General features: G+C 43.5%; 2 protein-coding genes across 2 annotated transcripts in view; one reads left to right on the top strand and one right to left on the bottom strand.

Annotated features, from left to right (window-relative positions):
• LOC142450529 (uncharacterized) overlaps positions 1–10,707 on the bottom strand; it is a 32,902-nt gene extending 22,195 nt beyond the window's left edge. Inside the window, exons 1-2 of the mRNA XM_075552569.1 lie at positions 10,623–10,707; positions 7,689–7,879 (exon numbers count right to left, since the gene is read on the bottom strand). Of these exons, the coding sequence (XP_075408684.1) occupies positions 7,689–7,703 (15 nt within the window). The 5' untranslated portion in view covers positions 7,704–7,879; positions 10,623–10,707. The remainder of the gene's footprint in view (positions 1–7,688; positions 7,880–10,622) is intronic.
• A 5,154-nt stretch (positions 10,708–15,861) lies between these two features.
• Positions 15,862–16,275, top strand: LOC142450528 (histone H3.1-like). The gene has a single exon (XM_075552568.1). It carries the CDS (start codon positions 15,862–15,864, stop codon positions 16,273–16,275), a length of 414 nt encoding a protein of 137 aa, XP_075408683.1.
• The last annotated feature ends 1,281 nt before the right edge of the window (positions 16,276–17,556 follow it).

Here is a 17,556-nt window from a genome sequence, read left to right as displayed (position 1 = left end):
TGGAAGAAAACTTCGCCACCCTAACAATGGAAAACCAGGCACTCATACAGGAAGCAGAAAGGACACCAGCTAGACTAGACCCCAAGAAGAACATGCCAAGACATATAATAGTAAAAATACCCAACTTCGAGTAAAAAGAGAAAAATTTAAGAACAGCAAGAGAAAGGAAGACAGTCACATACAAAGGAGCTCAGGTAAGACTATGCTCAGACCTATCAGCATGATACAGGCGGAGACAATGGAGCAATATCTTCCAAAAGCTAAAAGGAAAAAACACCTCCCCCAGAATCCTGTACCCTGTCAAATTATCTATTAAGATACATGGTGAGATAAGGGTCTTCCAGGAGAAGGAAAGACTCAGAGATTATGCTGCAAGTCACCCAACCCTGCGGAACATACTGGCTGACTCACTATGGCCAGAGGAACAACCTCCGCCAAGAACAAACAGGAGACCACCATCTAGTCCATCCCCATCTAGAAGCCAACATGCCAGCAACAATTACCAGGACAACAGGGTCTTAGATGGAAAACAAGACAAGATAGAAACTCTCCACTCAGACACAGCACACTGATATGAAGTGAGATAGGTAAACACCCAAAACACAAAACAGGGTATGACAACTATGAATCCAGAGATAGTGATAATAACTCTGAATTCCAATGGACTCAATTCATACTTGAAAAGAAAAAGGCTTGAGGACCGGCTCAGAAAACATAATCCATCAATCTGTTGTCTGCAAGAAACATATCTCAAGCACACAGACAAGAATATGCTAAGAATAAAGGGTTGGCAGAAATTTTACCAATCGAATGGTAACTCCAAAAAGGCAGAGTGGCTATCTTAATCTCCAAAAAAATGGACCTCAAGATCCAAATCATAAAAAGAGACAAAGAGGGACACTACATAATGCGCAAAGGTTCAGTAAACCAAGAAGCAGATAGCATATTGAATATTTATGCTCCTAATAATGGTGCGGCAAATTTTGTCAAACTATTAGAAAGATGAAAAAAGAAAAAATGGATTCAACAATCATAGTAGGTGACTTTAACACTCCACTATCAGAGAAAGACAGATCCCTGGGAAAGAAACTCAACAAAGAGGCCATACAGCTAAACAATGTAATTAGGCAACAGAGCCTGATAGACATTTGTAGAGCTTTCCATCCAAATGCAAAGGATTTCACATTCTTCTCAAGTACACATGGATCTTTCCCAAGAATAGACCACATGCTGGGGCACAAGTCCAGCCTGAGTAAATTCAAGCACATAGATATTATCCAGACATCTTTTTCATATCACCATGCCATAAAGCTGGAGATTAATAATAGGAGTTCCAGAAAAGCAAGGGCAACCAATCTGAGTATGAATAACTATCTCCTGCGACATGAATGGGTACAGGCCCAGATTAGAGTTTCTAGAAACTAATGAGAATGAGAATACAACGTATCAAAACTTATGGGACACTGAGAAGGCAGTTATCAGAGGTAGCTTTATATCATTAAATGCATATAGGAAAAAAGAAGAGCGGCTTATGACAGATACGTTAACACAAAACCTCCAACAACTAGAACGGAGTCAGCAGAACAACCCCTCCAATAGCAAGAGAAAAGAAATAATAAAAATCAGGGAACAGCTACACCAGTGGGAAGTCAAGAGAACAATGCAAAAGATAAATGCAGCTAAAAGCTGGTTCTATGAAAGGATTAACAAAATTGACACACCGTTGTCAAAGCTTACCAAGAATAGAAAGAAGCAAACATCAATAGCCAGGATGAAAGATTAAACAGGGACAATATCAACAGACCTCAAAGAGATTAAAAGGATAATCACAACGTACTATGAAGGTCTGTACTGTAATAAATTCAGAAACATGGAAGACATTGATAAATATTTGGAAAAAGAGTCCCTCCCTAGATTATCTCAGAGATCAGGAACTTCAACAAACTCACAGCAAAATAAGAAATAGAGAGGGTCATCAAGAACCTACCAATAAAAAAAAAGTCCCAGGACCAGATGGCTTCACAGCAGAATTCTACCAAGCATTCAGGGAAGAGTTAACACCGATCCTCCACAAAATATTCCATAACATAGAAGAGGATGGCAAACTCCCAAACTCATTCTACAAAGCCAGCATTACTTTGATACCCAAACAGGGCAAAGACCTCACAGCTATAGAGAATTACAGACCAATTTCTCTAATGAACATAGATGCGAAAATCCTTAACAAAATATTGGCCAATAGAATACAAATGTATATAAAACATATCATCCACAATAACCAGGTAGGGTTCATCCCAGGGATGCAGGGATGGTTCAACATCTGAAAATCCATCAATATTATATACCACATTGAGAAGAAAAAGGATAAAAACCATATGACAATATCCATAGATGCAGAAAAAACATCTGACAACATCCAACACCCATTCCTAATTAAGACACTCATGAAGATAGGATTGGAAGGCAAGTTCCTCAAGCTGATACAAGCTATCTATGAAAGGCCAACGGCCAACATCAGTCAATGGAGAAAAGACTAAAACAATCCCACTGAAAAAGGGTACAAGACAAGGATGTCCCCTGTGCCCACTTCTATTCAATATCGTTCTGGAGGTTCTAGATAACAACATAGGACAGCAGAAAGACATCAAAGCGATTAAATGGGAGAGGACAAGGTGAAACTATTGCTATTTGCAGACGCTATGATCCTGTACATTGAAAACCGCAAACGTTCCACAGCGGGAGTACTTACAGCGCTAGAGGAATATGGAAGAGTGGCAGGATACAAGACCAATAAACAAAAGTCCATAGATTTTCAATACACCTTGGACAGGACCATGGAAGAGGTGATTAAGAAGGAAGTACCCTTCATAGTAGCTAAGAACAAACTGAAATACCTAGGAATATATTTAACATATAACACTAAAGACCTACACGAGGAAAACTATAAGACCCTACACTACAGGAAACCAAAAGTGACCCCCACAAATGGAAGAACATCCCCTGCTCGTTAATTGGAAGGTTTAACATAATAAATATGACAATCTTACCCAAAGCAATTTACAAGTTCAATATTATAACAATTGAAATAATATCAACCTTCTTCAAAGAACTGGAAAAACTGATCACCAGTTTCATATGGAAAAGGAAGAAACCCAGAATTAGCAGAGAACTCCTCAAGAAGAAGGACAGTTGGAGGACTCACCTTACCCGGTTTTAATACCCATTACAAAGCTACAGTGGTCAAAACAGCATGGTACTGGCACAGCGACAGACACTTAAACCAGTGGAAAAGAATAGAAAGCCCAAGAATAAAACCATCAAATATAGACAAATTATCTTCAACAAGCAGATTCCCTTTTTAACAAGTGGTGATGGAAACAATGGATATCCACATGTAGAAAAATGAAACAAGGCATTTACCTCACCCCATGCACAAGAATAAACTCCAGGTGGATCACAGACCTAGAAGTTAAACCCCAAACCATCAGGACCATCAAGGAGGGAATTGGGACTAACATCAGAGCAATGGCCCAGGGAACTCATAGGCTCACTGCAATAGGGAAGGGTACACACACAGGTGAACTGGAAATCGAAAAATGGGATCTAATAAGAATAAAGCACCTGTGCACCTCAAAAAACATCACCAAGAGGGTGACAAGACAACCCACAGACTGGGAGAGGATTTCTAGTAATGACACATCGGACAAAGTCCTCATCACTAAAATCTACAACACCATCATGATCTGCAAAAAGAGGAAAACAGTTAACCCCTTAAGGAAGTGGGCAAAAGAACTGAAAAGAACTTTCACTAGAGAGGAGACCCACAGGGCCAATAAGCATATGAGAAAGTGTTCGAAGTCCCTAGCCATAAGAGAAATGCATATCAAAACAACCATGAGATACCATCTAACACCTCTGAAGCTAGCCCAAATCAGAGAGCAACAAGTGTTGGAGGGGCTGTGGTGAAGTAGGAACCCTCCTCCACTGCTGGTGGTCATGTAGACTTGTACAGCCACTGTGGAAAGCAATCTGGAGACACTTAAAGAAAATGGAAATTGATGTACCTTATGACCCAGCCATCCCTCTACGGGGCATATACCCAGTGGAAGCAACAAATAAAACACGACCAAGTCATATGCGCTCCAATGTTTATTGCGGCACAATTCACAATCGCAAAGACTTGGAAACAGCCTAAGATTCCATCAATAGATGAATGGATTAGTAAACTCTGGCACATACACACAATGGAGTACTATGCAGCACTGAAAAGCACAGACAATCGTATGAAACACATTGCTTCATGGGAAGAGCTGGAAGGAATCATGTTAAGCGAGGTAAGCCAAACTCAAAAGGGCATGTATAACATGAGTCCCGAGGTAAGTACAATCAGCATGCCAGGAATAGAATAAACACCTATCTCGCAATAAACGGGTGGAAGCATAGATAGTTGGGGGGAGGGCAGACCACACCTAGGGAGGGACATGAGAGTCCAATATAAAGAAGGAGAAGGGGGGCAGGTGGAGGGAGAAGCGGGTTGGGGAGAAACTGAGTTGATGGCATGGGGGAAACAGGGCACTAACCCACCTAGGGGGAGAGTATTGGTTGTGTACCCACAGAACTGGAATGTGCATACAGACCCCACCATGACACGCCAAACCAGGAGGGCAACGTAATGCGCGGAGGAATCCACAAAGAGCCTGGACCATACACCAGCCCTAACCAGAAATAAGACCGACCCCCACCATGGAAGGGAGTGTCACAGAAAATGAAAAAAGATCGTCTGGTGTGTGAAAGGAACTGACCTACCATACCCAGAAGTTGAAGCAAAGGAAGGAAGAGGAAGAAAGAGACCTGGGCCCACCAAGCTCAGAGGACAATAGCCCGGCTCGGAGGGCCCAAAATACAGAGAGGACCATATAGCTGGCCCCACTGAGATGCGACATCCTGCAGTGACCCACCGCCCTACACAGGACAGCACAGGAGACACAGTGTGGGATGTGTGACTGAGTTGACCTCACTACACTGAGGCAAAACACCGGGGTGTGCAATGGAGCAGCGGGGGAAGGAGAGCAAGGAGGTCCCGAGGGACTATAAAGGATGGACATTGGGGCCAGGATGTGGCACCCCATCAGACTTGCCCGGAAAACACTCCTAAAGGTCAGCAAACAGGCCTCGAACTATTAACAGGCTTTTTTGCTGTCTTTTTTTCTCTTCTTTTAAATTTTGTATGTCAGTGGCTTCTTTGTTTGTTAGCTTGTCGGTGTTGCTGCCATCATCACCATGTTCCTATGTGCCACTTTGTTTGGTGCTGTCAAAGACATCCGCAATTTTATGCACATATTACTATCTCTGCATGACCACCTAGATAAGGTAGGCTGGACAAACAATGAGAGAAGAAAATAACGGGACCAATGGTCCCGGTGGGACATGAGAGTGTGGGAGGTAGGGGAAGGGAGGAGGTGTTGGCTAACCCAGGGACAATGGAACAACAAGTGGTTCAAAACCAGTGGCAGGGAGGGGTGGGAGGATTGGTAGGGAGTGACCAAGGGCAAGGTAACTGAGAGGAATTAGTGAAACGAGAATGAAGGCTGAACATGGTAGTGGGACAGGAGGAAAGTGTAAGGAAATAGAGGAAAGGAGTAGGAGGTAAAGAGCATACATAGAAGCCTAAATACAGACAGGTACACATGTAAATATATTTATGATTAGGGGGAAAATAGACCTATGTGCATATATTTATAAGTTCAGTAGTAGGGTAGTGGGTGGACAATGGGCCTCCTCGCATGCACTCCCTTAATAATAGAGCACCTTGCTCAGCTAAACGGTCATTCCATGATACTGACCTTCCCGACATGATCGCTGAAGACAAACGTGTGAACACGTGGTGAAGAAAGCTGATGGTGCCCGGCTATCAAAAGATATAGCGTCTGGGGTCTTAAAGGCTTGAAGGCAAACAAGCGGCCATCTAGCTCGGAAGCAACAAAGCCCACAGAGAAGCAGCACACAAGCCTGTGCGACCATGAGATGTTGAAGGGATCAGGTAGCAGACACCAAAAACCCAAATCATCATTGTGTGATCACCTTCCCCACAAACGCTAAAGATGAATATGTGCATAAGTAAGTGTGGTGAAGAAGGCTGATTGATGGTGCCCGGCTATCGAGAGATATAGCGTCTGCAGTCTTAAAGGCTTGAAAGTAAACAAACAGCCATCTAGCCCAGAAGCAACAAAGCCCACATGGAAGCAGCACACCAACAAGTGCGATCATGAAGGGCTGAGGGGACTAGGTTTCAAGCACCAAAGGCGGGTGGGGGGGGGAGAATCATATCATCGTGAACCAGGGGAGCATGTGATGGGGACCCAATGCTCAACTGTAGACAACTGGACATCCGTTGCAGAGGGGTAGTGGGGAGGAGACGAGTCACTCAGGGTTCAGTGTAGCAATAATGAAACTCACAAACTTCCTCTAGTTCTTAAATGCTTCCTCCCCCCAACTATCATGATCCCAATTCTACCTTGCAAACCTGGTGAGACCAGAGGATGTGCAGCGGCACAGATGGGAATTAGAAACACAGGGAATCCAGGACAGATGAACCCCTCAGGACCAGCGGTGAGAGTGGCCATACCGGGAGGGAAGAGGGAATAGGAAGGGGGAAACGATCACAAGGATCTACATATAACCTCCTCCCTGGGGGATGGGCAACAGAAAAGTGGGTGAAGGGAGACGCCGGGTAGTGTAAGAGAAGATAAAATAATAATTTATAAATTATCAAGGGTTCATGAGGGAGGAGGGAGTGGGGAGGCAGAGGGAGAGGAAAAAGGAAAATGAGGAGCTGATTCCAGGAACCCAAGCGGAAAGCGAGTTTTAAGGATGAGGGCAATGAATGTATAAGTGTGCTTTACACAATTAATGTATGTGTGGATTGTGATAACAGCTGTATGAACCCCAATAAAATTATTTATAAAAAGAAAAAAAATAGATGTAAGCCTATCAATCCCATCATTTAATTGCTATACAGCGTAGCCAATCAGATGCAATCTTAGGTGTCAAACACATGCGCAAACAACCACGCTAAGCATAGCAAAACTGAGGAGGTAAGTTATTGTCAATGTTAGACCTTTTTTTTCCCTCTTAAACGTAAAAAGGGTATTAAAATGAGTGGGGGAGCTGGACCAAGTAAGAATACAAAAACTTATCACTTTCATACAGAATGGGAGAGTTTAACATTACAAGCCAAAATTCAGCTGACGTCCTGAGCACATGAACAGTTCTGGAACTTACTCGCAGAGGGAAAGTATCCAAACATGAGAAAATGTGCTACCTCCTTGACTGCGTTATTCGGCTCTACTTAGCTATGGGGGTCACCCTTTTCCCACATAAAGATCATAAGTCCAAGTACGGTTCCACCATGACTGATGCTCATTTGGAATGTGCTTGAGGCTGGCTGTCAGCAGCTACTGTCTGCACTATGCATATCTGGCGCATTGCATTCAGTGCAAGTCATCAGAGTAAACTCAGGCAATGACAAAAATGCACATAGTTAATTGTGTTGTGTTGTGTTGTGTTGTGCAATATGGACTCATGCGGTTACACAAGGTACATAAACATACATTGTACATATAAAGAATTCTTAATGCATTATGAATAAATATGTTTTGCATTTTTGAAAAAAAACACATCAAAATCACCTGCGCCTTGGTCATTTCTTTGGTCCTCAGGACACTGCCAGCAACTGGGATGTTCTATGTTTGTCTTATCTGGATCAGCTCTGATGATATTCACAAATTTCAATCTCTCATGAAGACATCCCAGAAATAATAACGAAACCTGGCACTTCTTCCTCCTTCCTCTAAGCTGCTGGTGAAGCAAAACCTGCAGGCTGATGGGAGAATACAATGTGAGCAACACTTTACCTGTAGGTCCAGATGCTGTTACTGTACTGTTGCTCTTCTTAACAATAAGTCCCTAATGGTACCTCTACAGAGTGACAGAAAATATGTTTATTACATGAGCAATAAAAAAAATCTAAAACTCTTCATTTTCAGACAAAAGATGACTTTACAATCACTAGAGATTGAACAACAATGTCAAAAGTAGAAACAAAAGTCTGGATCCCTACCTCACAACATACAGAACTAACAATTCCTTACTGTGTAACATTCAAGGAGAATGACAAACCAGTGAACCTTTAAGATGATCAGGTTTAACTAAAGCATATGGAAACATTTTAAATGGGCTAAATAAAGAACTACTATAAACTGAAGATTATTTTGCTAGAAGAACTATAAATAGTACAATTACTTTAGAAACAGTTTACAACTCACCATCAGGTAGAGTTAGGCATGTAAGCACTGGATAGGACGCAATACAACTGGTTTAGAGTTTCTGAGACTTTAAAGTGATGACAGGCAGCTAATGAATGGGTGTGGACCTCTGATTTTGAGATTAGCAGTCCAACCAGGGCTCCATATAAACACATATATCATCTATTAGTTTGAAATTTCTATATACATTTTGGAATGAAGGAAGAAGGATACATCCCCCCATAGTGAGTGTACTTTTGACCCAAAGACAAATAATGTTTTTAAAGTAACATGACTTGCAGTAACCCAATGAGGTCAGCTCGTTGGTCTACACAAGTATACTTTACCAGCTATGGCCCCTTGACTCCTTCTAAACATTTAGGTGGGTGTGTCATCTGCCAATGTGACTGAGGCAAAGGACTCTGGTAGCACAGTGGTGACTGTTGGGCTGCTAACTGCAAGGTCAGCAGTTGGAAACCACCAATTTCTCCTGGAAAGAAAGATGGGGCTTCCTCCTCCCAAGAGTGACATGGCTTTCTATTTCGCTAACGAGTTAGTCTTGGAAACCCACAGGGGCAGTTCTACCCTGTCATATAGGCTTGCTATGAGTCAGTGTTAACTTGATGGCAGTGAGTCTGGGTTTTTTCATTTAAGAAGATTAGGCAGCTTGCCCAACTAAAGATTGGTACCCTTGTGGCGTGGGGCTATGCAAATAAGCTGCCTGAAAACCTAACTTGGGGTTTACTCACTTTGGACATCAGGTTAGGTTTAATTGAGCCATTTCAAAGATAGGAATTGGGATCTCACTACCATAAAAAAAAAGAGTGAGACGTAAGGGCCTTTGGATCCCAGATTCTTGCATTGAAACTCTTCAATGTAGAAGACAGAGACCTGTGACACAGAGAGGAAGTGATGGTGAGAAGCAGCAACAGAGACATGGTGGCAGCAGAACCAAGAGATTGAGACAGAGCAGTGGAATTCCCAGGCTGCAGGAGAGCCGAGTGCCTTTGGGCAGGAGGTGAGATGAAGTGATGTACATCTGAGTACTTACCTGGGGAACCAGATTTGCCAACCTACACAGAGCTGAGTTTGTTTCGTGTGAGGCTAAAGGGCAGAGTGACATTTATCCCAAGAGCTAAAAGACCTTTGTAACATTTGCCCATTCAGGACAGAAGTCAAGGGGCTCCAGGGCCTGACTTTACCTGTAGGTATGGCTGTCAAGATCCTGTCCCAAAAAAACTGTATCTTGAGTCATTTATGATCCCAAAATCTGCTATGGTACAAAAGTGATCCCTATGTCAAATATAATTCGAGAACATTTATTAAACTTTAAGAGACAACAAAAGACACACACACATCATATATTTAAGGGAGGCCATTAGGACGAGGTCAAATAACAACTTTGGATTCACTGTCAGGGCCCCGGATAAATAGAGCATAGAACAAAGAGTATGTCACAGATCACGATTGGTGGAAGATCAGTACATCACAGATACAGGTGGGACTGCAGCAGCAGGAATGGAACCATGATTAGGACATGCACATTATTCGATAGAAGGGCTTACAAGATTGGTCCAGGGCCTTCACACAAAGCCAGTCAAGGCCAGACTCATGACAATGGCCCCTGTTCTGTCCTCAGTAAGGTGACCTCTATCAAGGATACACCTAGGCAGGCCCGTGGAGAGGAGCACAGATAATCTACTTTCTAAGGCATTCTCCCGGAGGGGAAGATGATCTACATCCTTGGTTAAAAATCAGAAAGAATTCAATGGCGGCTGAATCAAAATGGGAACGCAGCAAATAGACAAGAGTTGTCACTATCATCAGCAAACAAAACCTAAAACACAACTCACTGCTATCGAGTGGGTTCCGACTATAGCGACCCTTTGGGAGAAGGTGGAACTGGCCCTTGTGACTGTATCTCTTCACCAGATTAGAAACCCGGTCTTCCTCGCCAGGTGGGACTTGTGATTCTGCACCGCTGACCTTGCAGTTAGCAGCCCAATCTGTAACCACTAGGCCACCAGCCTTTTGCAGACGAGTGCTCAGAACATGAGTTCTAATACAATTATAAACGGTTACTTAGCCAGCGAATTCTATCATTCAGGGAGATGCGCAAAGACCTCAGAGCCTGACCGTCGGGATAGGCTGGGTCAGTCCCCAGAAAGCACGGATCGCCCCTGCTTAACACCAGCAGCTCCGCCTGACGCTGCCCCCAGGCCCCCCAGGGGTCCTGACGCCCGCACGTCTCTCGTCCCGTTTCAAAGGTGGAAACACACTTGTTTTCCTCCACCCTCACCACACATCCCGATAACTTACACTCACTAGCCAAAGGTTCCACAGCTCCAGCGGTGCGCAGATCCTAGTCAATCCCCTCCGCGGCAGGTGCCCGCGTCACGGGACGTTACGTTTAAGTACGGCAGCCGCCAAAGGCCTAAATACTTGTCAGGAATTGGAGACACGCATTTCCGGTCCCGCCCTTCCTGGACTTGGTGGAGGGCGCCATGTTTAAATAAATTCCGTACAACAGAAAAAGGGGTGGGTACGGCGGCCGCCAAAGGCATAAATACATGTCAGGCTCTTGAAACATTCCTTTCCAGTCCTGCCCTTAGACTTGGTGAAGGGTGCCATATTTAAATCATTTCCGTACAATAGGAAAAGGCGGTGTGGGTGTGACCAACTTGTTATAGTTTCTCACACCTAATTTGCATGGCCTTGCCCATTCATTTGGTGGGAAAGACAAAGCAGTGGACAGGCAGGCCATGTAAAAGCAATCCATCACTCCACACTGGCTCATGAGGTTATTCATTCGCTTTCAAATACATATGTAGATATACAGATATAATTTTTCTGTGCTGGGAAATATCAAATCATGTAAACTAGTGTGCTGAAATTTCATTGTCTGGGATCAGTTAAATCTATGGTTCTCAACTTGTGGGTCGCTACCCCTTTGGGGGGATCAAACAACCCTTGAACAGGGTTCCTCTAAGACCATTGGAAAACATCTATTTCCGATGGTCTTTAGAACTAAGACACTGCTCCTCTTGTCTGCAGATGGTTACACCCACATGCAAATAAGCCCACATACAAGTACCTGGTGGAAAGACTGTTACCCACACTACACCATGCTTCAAGACAAAATTTCATTTATTTGTAATTAGAAATATTTCACAATATGTAATTACATGATTTTTGTGATTAATAACTATGCTTTAATTATGTTCAATATGTAACAATGAAATTACATCCTGCATATCAGATATTTACAATAGGATTCATAACAGTAGCAAAATTACAGTTATGAAGTAACAACGAAAATAATTTTATGGTTGTGGGTCACCACATGAGGAACTGTATTAAAAGGTTTTGGCATTAGGAAGGTTAAGAACCACTGAGTTAAATGATCTCTCACTATACATTCATAAATAATTTTATACATATATATACATACACAAACCTCTCACTATACTTTCATTTCTCATTATACAGTCATAGCAAAAAACAAAACAGGAAGTCTTGGTGATTATCTCTGATGTCCAGTTTGGTAGGAATGGTCACACATGTCTAGCTATCACATGAAATATTAGTATAATTTAAAAACTGGATTTTAAGTTTGAAGTTTTGAATTTAAAAGAGTCACAAATTAATACCATCAAGGTATTGCTAATCTATTTAGGAAATCTCAGAAAATTTGTTAAGGAGGTTTTAATAACTTGGGGGGAGGTAGCAAATTTGGGTGTAGCTTAATTGTTTGGGTAATTCACAATGGAATAGAATCACCATCAGCATAAAGGTGACTACTATAGGGTGGAGTTCAGATAGACCACTCCCATTCTCCAACTCCTTCACCATTTCTTTGTGTGTGTGTGTGTGTGTGTTTTAATTTTTTTTTCCCTTCACCATTTCTAAATGCAACAGTTCCTGGTACTTCACACTCTGCTCGACTGAGTTTGACAACTCCATCCACTATCTTACAGACCCACACTCACAGGTACATGGTTAATTAGGGGTGGAAACAGGTTATATACTGGGGTCAAAATTAATTTAGATGCAACAAGACACAAAGAGGATGAAATTGGCCAACCAGGGGAGCTTTCCCTGCAGACAACCCTTGGAACATAAATATTCCCTGATGATACAAGTCCTCATCAGTACCTTGGACAGTTCTCTGCCACTAGGGTCTCTCTGTTGCTAACTGGTCTAACTCCAGGTCAGTATAGCAGCTCTGCCCTTTGGTCTCTCCACTACCAGCCTTTCTACTGCTATGTGACCTAGATCACAGGCAGTGGATAGCAGATTCCTCAGTCCTTACCTGCTGTCTACATTGGTAGCTCAGCTGTCAGAATTCCTGCCATCAATTTCTCTGCTACTAACTGTCCTAGATGATCCTCTAGTCAGACCTCTCCACTGTCCTGCCTCTGGACTGACCTTTCTGCATCATGGGATCTGATCCAAAACAATTAAGTTACAGAAACTTCATCACATTTGTGACCATTCTACTTGCATGTGGCTCTGGTTTACTGTCAACCTACTTCCCAGCCAGGAAGTCCTCTGCCATCCAAATGATCTCAACCACAACCATCCCCCATTTGTTGTTGTTACCTGCCATCAAGTTGGTTATGACCCATAGTGAACTATAAACAACAGATCAAAACACGGCACGGCCCTGTGCCGTCTTTACAATCATGCCCATGCTGCAGGCCATTGTTGCAGACACCGGCAATCCAGCTCCTTGCAGGCCTTCCTCTTTTTTGATACCCCGACACTCACTCCAAGAGAGATCAGTTTATCCCTTTAGCATTCCCTGATGCTTTCGGCTGCTTTCTCCAGGACCACAATTCAGAAGGATTGATTCTTCTTTGGTCTTCCTTATACAATGCCCAACTTTAACGTGTACATGAGGTAATGGAAAATACCATTACCTTTGGGTCAGACATACCTTAGTCCTCAATGTAAACTCCTTGCTTTTCAGTACTCTAAAAAGGTTTGGGAGGCAGAATTATTAAATGCAATACATCATTGGTTCTCTTGACTGCTGGATCCGTGAGCATTGGTTGTGGATTCAAGCAAGACAAAATTTTTGGCAACTTCAACCTTTTCTCCATTCATCATGAAATTACCTACTGGTCCAGTTGTGAGGATTTTGGTCTTGATTACACTGAGTTGTAATCCATACTGAAGATTGCAATCCTTCATCTTCACCAGCAAGCTCTTAAAGTTCTCTTCACTTTCAGCAAGTAAGGTGGTGTCATCTGTATGTGGCAGGTTCATAAGCCTTCCTCCAATCCTGATGCCATATTCTTCTTCATAGAAACCAGCTTCTCTGGGTGGTTTTTCAGCATACAGATTGAAAAAGTAAGGTAAGAGAATACAACCTGACACATACCTTTCCTGATTTTAAATCATGCAATACTCCTGTCTCCACAACTGCCTCTTGATCAATGTACTAGTTACTCATGAGAACAATGAAGTGTTCTGGAATTCCCATTCTTCTCAAAGTTATCCACAGTTTATTATGATCCACAAAGTTGATTGTCTTTGCATATACAATGAAATATATAAAAATATATTTCTGGTACTTGCTTTCAGTCAGAACCATCTACCATCAGCAATGATATCCCTTGTTGCACATCCTCTCTGAGTCCAGCCTGAACCTCTGAAAGCTTTCTGTCAATGTACTGTGCAATCATTGTTGGATGATCTCCAGCAAATTATACTGTCATGAGATATCAATGATATTTTTCTATAGTCTGAGCTACAGGTAACTAAGTGGTTCTTCCTCTGATGCAGACCTTAACCTGTTTGTAAAAGGAATCAGATTCAGATGGCTTTTTCCCTCCACGTAAAACAATACATCAAAGTGACCCATGTACCAATTTACTAAATCAATAGGAACACATGGGCAGCATCTGGAAAAGGTTTATCTTTAAAAGGATAACAAAAAAACTACCTCTGTAGATATTATATATTTAAAACTGTTCTCTGATATCTTGATATGGTCTATAGAATAGACAGTTTTTTTATTTCTGTAGTTTCATCTTTCTGGGTAACTGCATGTTAATATGCACATTCCCCCCCAAAATAAAATCCGGGGCCACACTTGTATGTTACGTGAAGTTTCTGGGCAGATTGTGCCAAACCTCCAAGTGCAGGATGGCCAAATAAAGTGAAATCCTGCGTGAGAAACCTCGCCTTATCCAGACAGTCATGAAGCTAAAGAGCTTTTACAGTATCCCTGGGCGATTCCTTCAAAACCCAGGTGCAGATTTTGGCAAATGCATTTGACACCAAATAAGTGCCGGTAGCCTCCCTTGGCCTAGTTTCTGAAATGGGGGTGTCTTCACAGGGCACTGGGGGTGCAGCCTGGGGGAGCAAGCAAGCAGGCCCTGGGATGGATGCCCTCAGGGTTGGGGCTTCAGGTCTTCCTTTCCTCCTACACTCCGTGGAGGTGATAACATCCAAGCTGTAAAGACTTTTGTGAAATGTAAGTGAATGAGACACTGGAGAAGTCTTTCACTTTTCCGAGTCAAACCTGGCATTGGACATGATTATTAATAAATAACTTGACTGGTTTTAAATTTAAGATATTTTTGGATGTCCTAGTCACTTTTCATAGCTTCGAAGGCCAACCCACAAATACGTTACCAACGATGATCTGTGTTGTCCTGTGCTGTTAACCGTGACAACTGTTTGACCAGAGTTTGCAGCACCTGCATTTTCTGAGTTTCAAAGTAGGTCATGATTACAGCCCTCATTTTTACCTTCGGGATAAATCAGTGCAATCCTGTGGAGAAGACAGATGTGATTGACTCATTTTACCTGCAAATCTCTCAGTGGCCTGCTTCCTGCTCAGTACCGCGGGTTCTTAGATCTGGCTCACGCGCTGGTGGAACTCTGGGTTCTGCCTCCTGCCTGTCACGTGAGATACCACTAGCACTATGCTGTTGGAGTCTGTATCCAGCACACTGAGAGGACTCCTCACTCCCAGGACTGCACCAGAGTAAACACAACCTTCACATGGGGACACCTTTGTCCTATTTCATTTGTGAGTGTGGGCAGAGGTGACGTCGTTGGCTCAGTCATCATACATAGTATCTATGATTACTTACATAATCCCACACGCTCTATTGTTGACCATGCAAGAAAGCAGAGCAGTCTGGATAATGCCATATTCGGAGACGGGGGGTGGGGGGGGTGGGGGAGGGGGGATAGTGGTCTGCAGGTAAAAGTAGGCAACTGGAGCTAGAAGGCATTTGAGAGGGTGGTGGAAGAGGTAGGGTGGGAGAGGGGCAAGCCCCCAGGCTGGGTATGTTTCTCAATAATGGGTTTTCTTGGGCGCACGACAATGAATTGAGAAGACTTGACTAGACCTCCGCCCTCACCTTGGCAGGAATTGTTTTGTAATAATTAGAGAATTACCCCGGCAGCCAATTGGGTGGGCCGGCTGATGTGGGTCAGCAGGGGGCTGTCCAATCAGAACGCCAGCGTTCCTATAAATACTGCGCTGCAGACAGTCACTGACTCTCACTTCTTTGGTGGGGAAGCTGGGACAGCACTCATGACTCGCACCAAGCAAACAGCTCCCAAGTGCACCTGCTGCGGCAAGGCACCTCGCAAGCTACTGGCCACCAAGGCGGCCCGCAAGAGTTTCACGCCCCAGGGCAGCTGGACGAAGCCACAGCGGTACCGGCCAGGCACAGAGGCGATGCGTGTTATCCGGCGCTACCAGAAGTCCACCGAGCTGCTGCTCCCCAGGCTGCCTTTCCAGCGCCTGGTGCGCGAGGTCGCTCAGGGCATCAAGAGTGACCTGCGCTTCCAGTGCCTGGCCATTACCGTGCTGCAGGAGGCATGTGAGGCCTACCTGGTGGGGCTCTTCGAGGGCACCAATCTGTGCACTACCCATGCCAAGCGCGTCACTATCCTGCCCAAGGACATCCAGCTGGCCCACCGCATCCGCGGGGAGAAGGCATAGATTACGCAGGCTACATCAACTCTCAACCAAAGGCTCATTTCAGAGTACCCCCCCACCCCCAGTTTCACCAGAAAGAGCTGCTCCTCAGCAGGTGCACAGTGTCTATACTCACAACTTTGCAAAATGAACTATTTAATTCATCCTTCATAATATTATAACAATAGTGTTTGTAAGAAATGAATTGTTATAAAATCAAAATAAACTCTTTGCAAAAAACGAATAAGCCAGCCTTGAGTCCCTCGTCTGTGGTTAGAGGTCATCTGCCAGAGACTTAATCTGACAATATTCTAAAGATGGATTTGGGCTCCCAGTGTCCTCCATGGCCTTATTTAATTCGGGTGTTCACAATTTAAGCTCTGATACTTTCTTCTGCATTATATTTGGATGCTGTCGTCGTCATCTTTGGTTTACAGTTTGGTGTATTTCTTCCATGTGACCTTATTTGATGCCTCGCTTAAATGACTGCTTTGTTTGAATGAATACAAGCCTTTAGAACCCCAGACACTATCCCAATTGATAACAGCAACATCGGCTTTCTTCTCCACATTTTGCTGTAGCACCGTTATCATCAATGATCTCTTCATGAAGGTGAATAATGAGCAGGGCCATGTTACAGGAATTAAATTGTTTTGGATTGGGGCTTGAATTAGTGAGATCCAAGAATCTCTCTGCTTCTCCACAGTTTATGAATGACTGGTTGACTTCTATGTCATGTTATCATTTTATGAGCTTTTCCAACTCACTTGGCTCCTAACCGAGTATGGTAATTACACAATCTATGGTCAATTTGAAAGGATTAAGAGTGGGGGGAGTGGAGTGTAGCCTGTCAATCAGGTCACAGCTTGATGACCTAATTTGGAGGTGTTAAGGACATAAATATCTCGATGGAGGTGGGACACTGGCTTACGCCCTTGGAGATTCTCTATTGACAAGGCTCACTCCTTGGGAGACATTGTAGTTGGCAAGAAACATGGAGCTACCCTAGTAGCTCAGAGGAACCACATTGATACCCCTGCCAGCTCTGAGAGGCTTACACCACCACTGGATCCACAAGACTTTCCACCCACTGGCCTGTGATCTTCCTGCATTCCTTATTACCTGTGTTTCATGAGTCTGAAGAGGAATTTATAGATTGGTATAGAACATATGGGCTAATATCAGACTTAAGGACTTGATTTGGACTGGGCTGGGATTTTTTCTCATTGAATGGAATTGGGAGAAATACTGCAATAAAGAGACGGGTTGAGTCTGGCCACTGACACTTGTGGACCTGGTTTACAG

This window comes from Tenrec ecaudatus, chromosome 6 (assembly GCF_050624435.1).
Source record: "Tenrec ecaudatus isolate mTenEca1 chromosome 6, mTenEca1.hap1, whole genome shotgun sequence".
NCBI classification, from domain to species: Eukaryota; Metazoa; Chordata; class Mammalia; order Afrosoricida; family Tenrecidae; genus Tenrec; species Tenrec ecaudatus.
The sequence above is the reverse complement of the archived record's forward strand: the minus strand, read 5'-3'. Positions and strand labels throughout refer to the sequence as shown.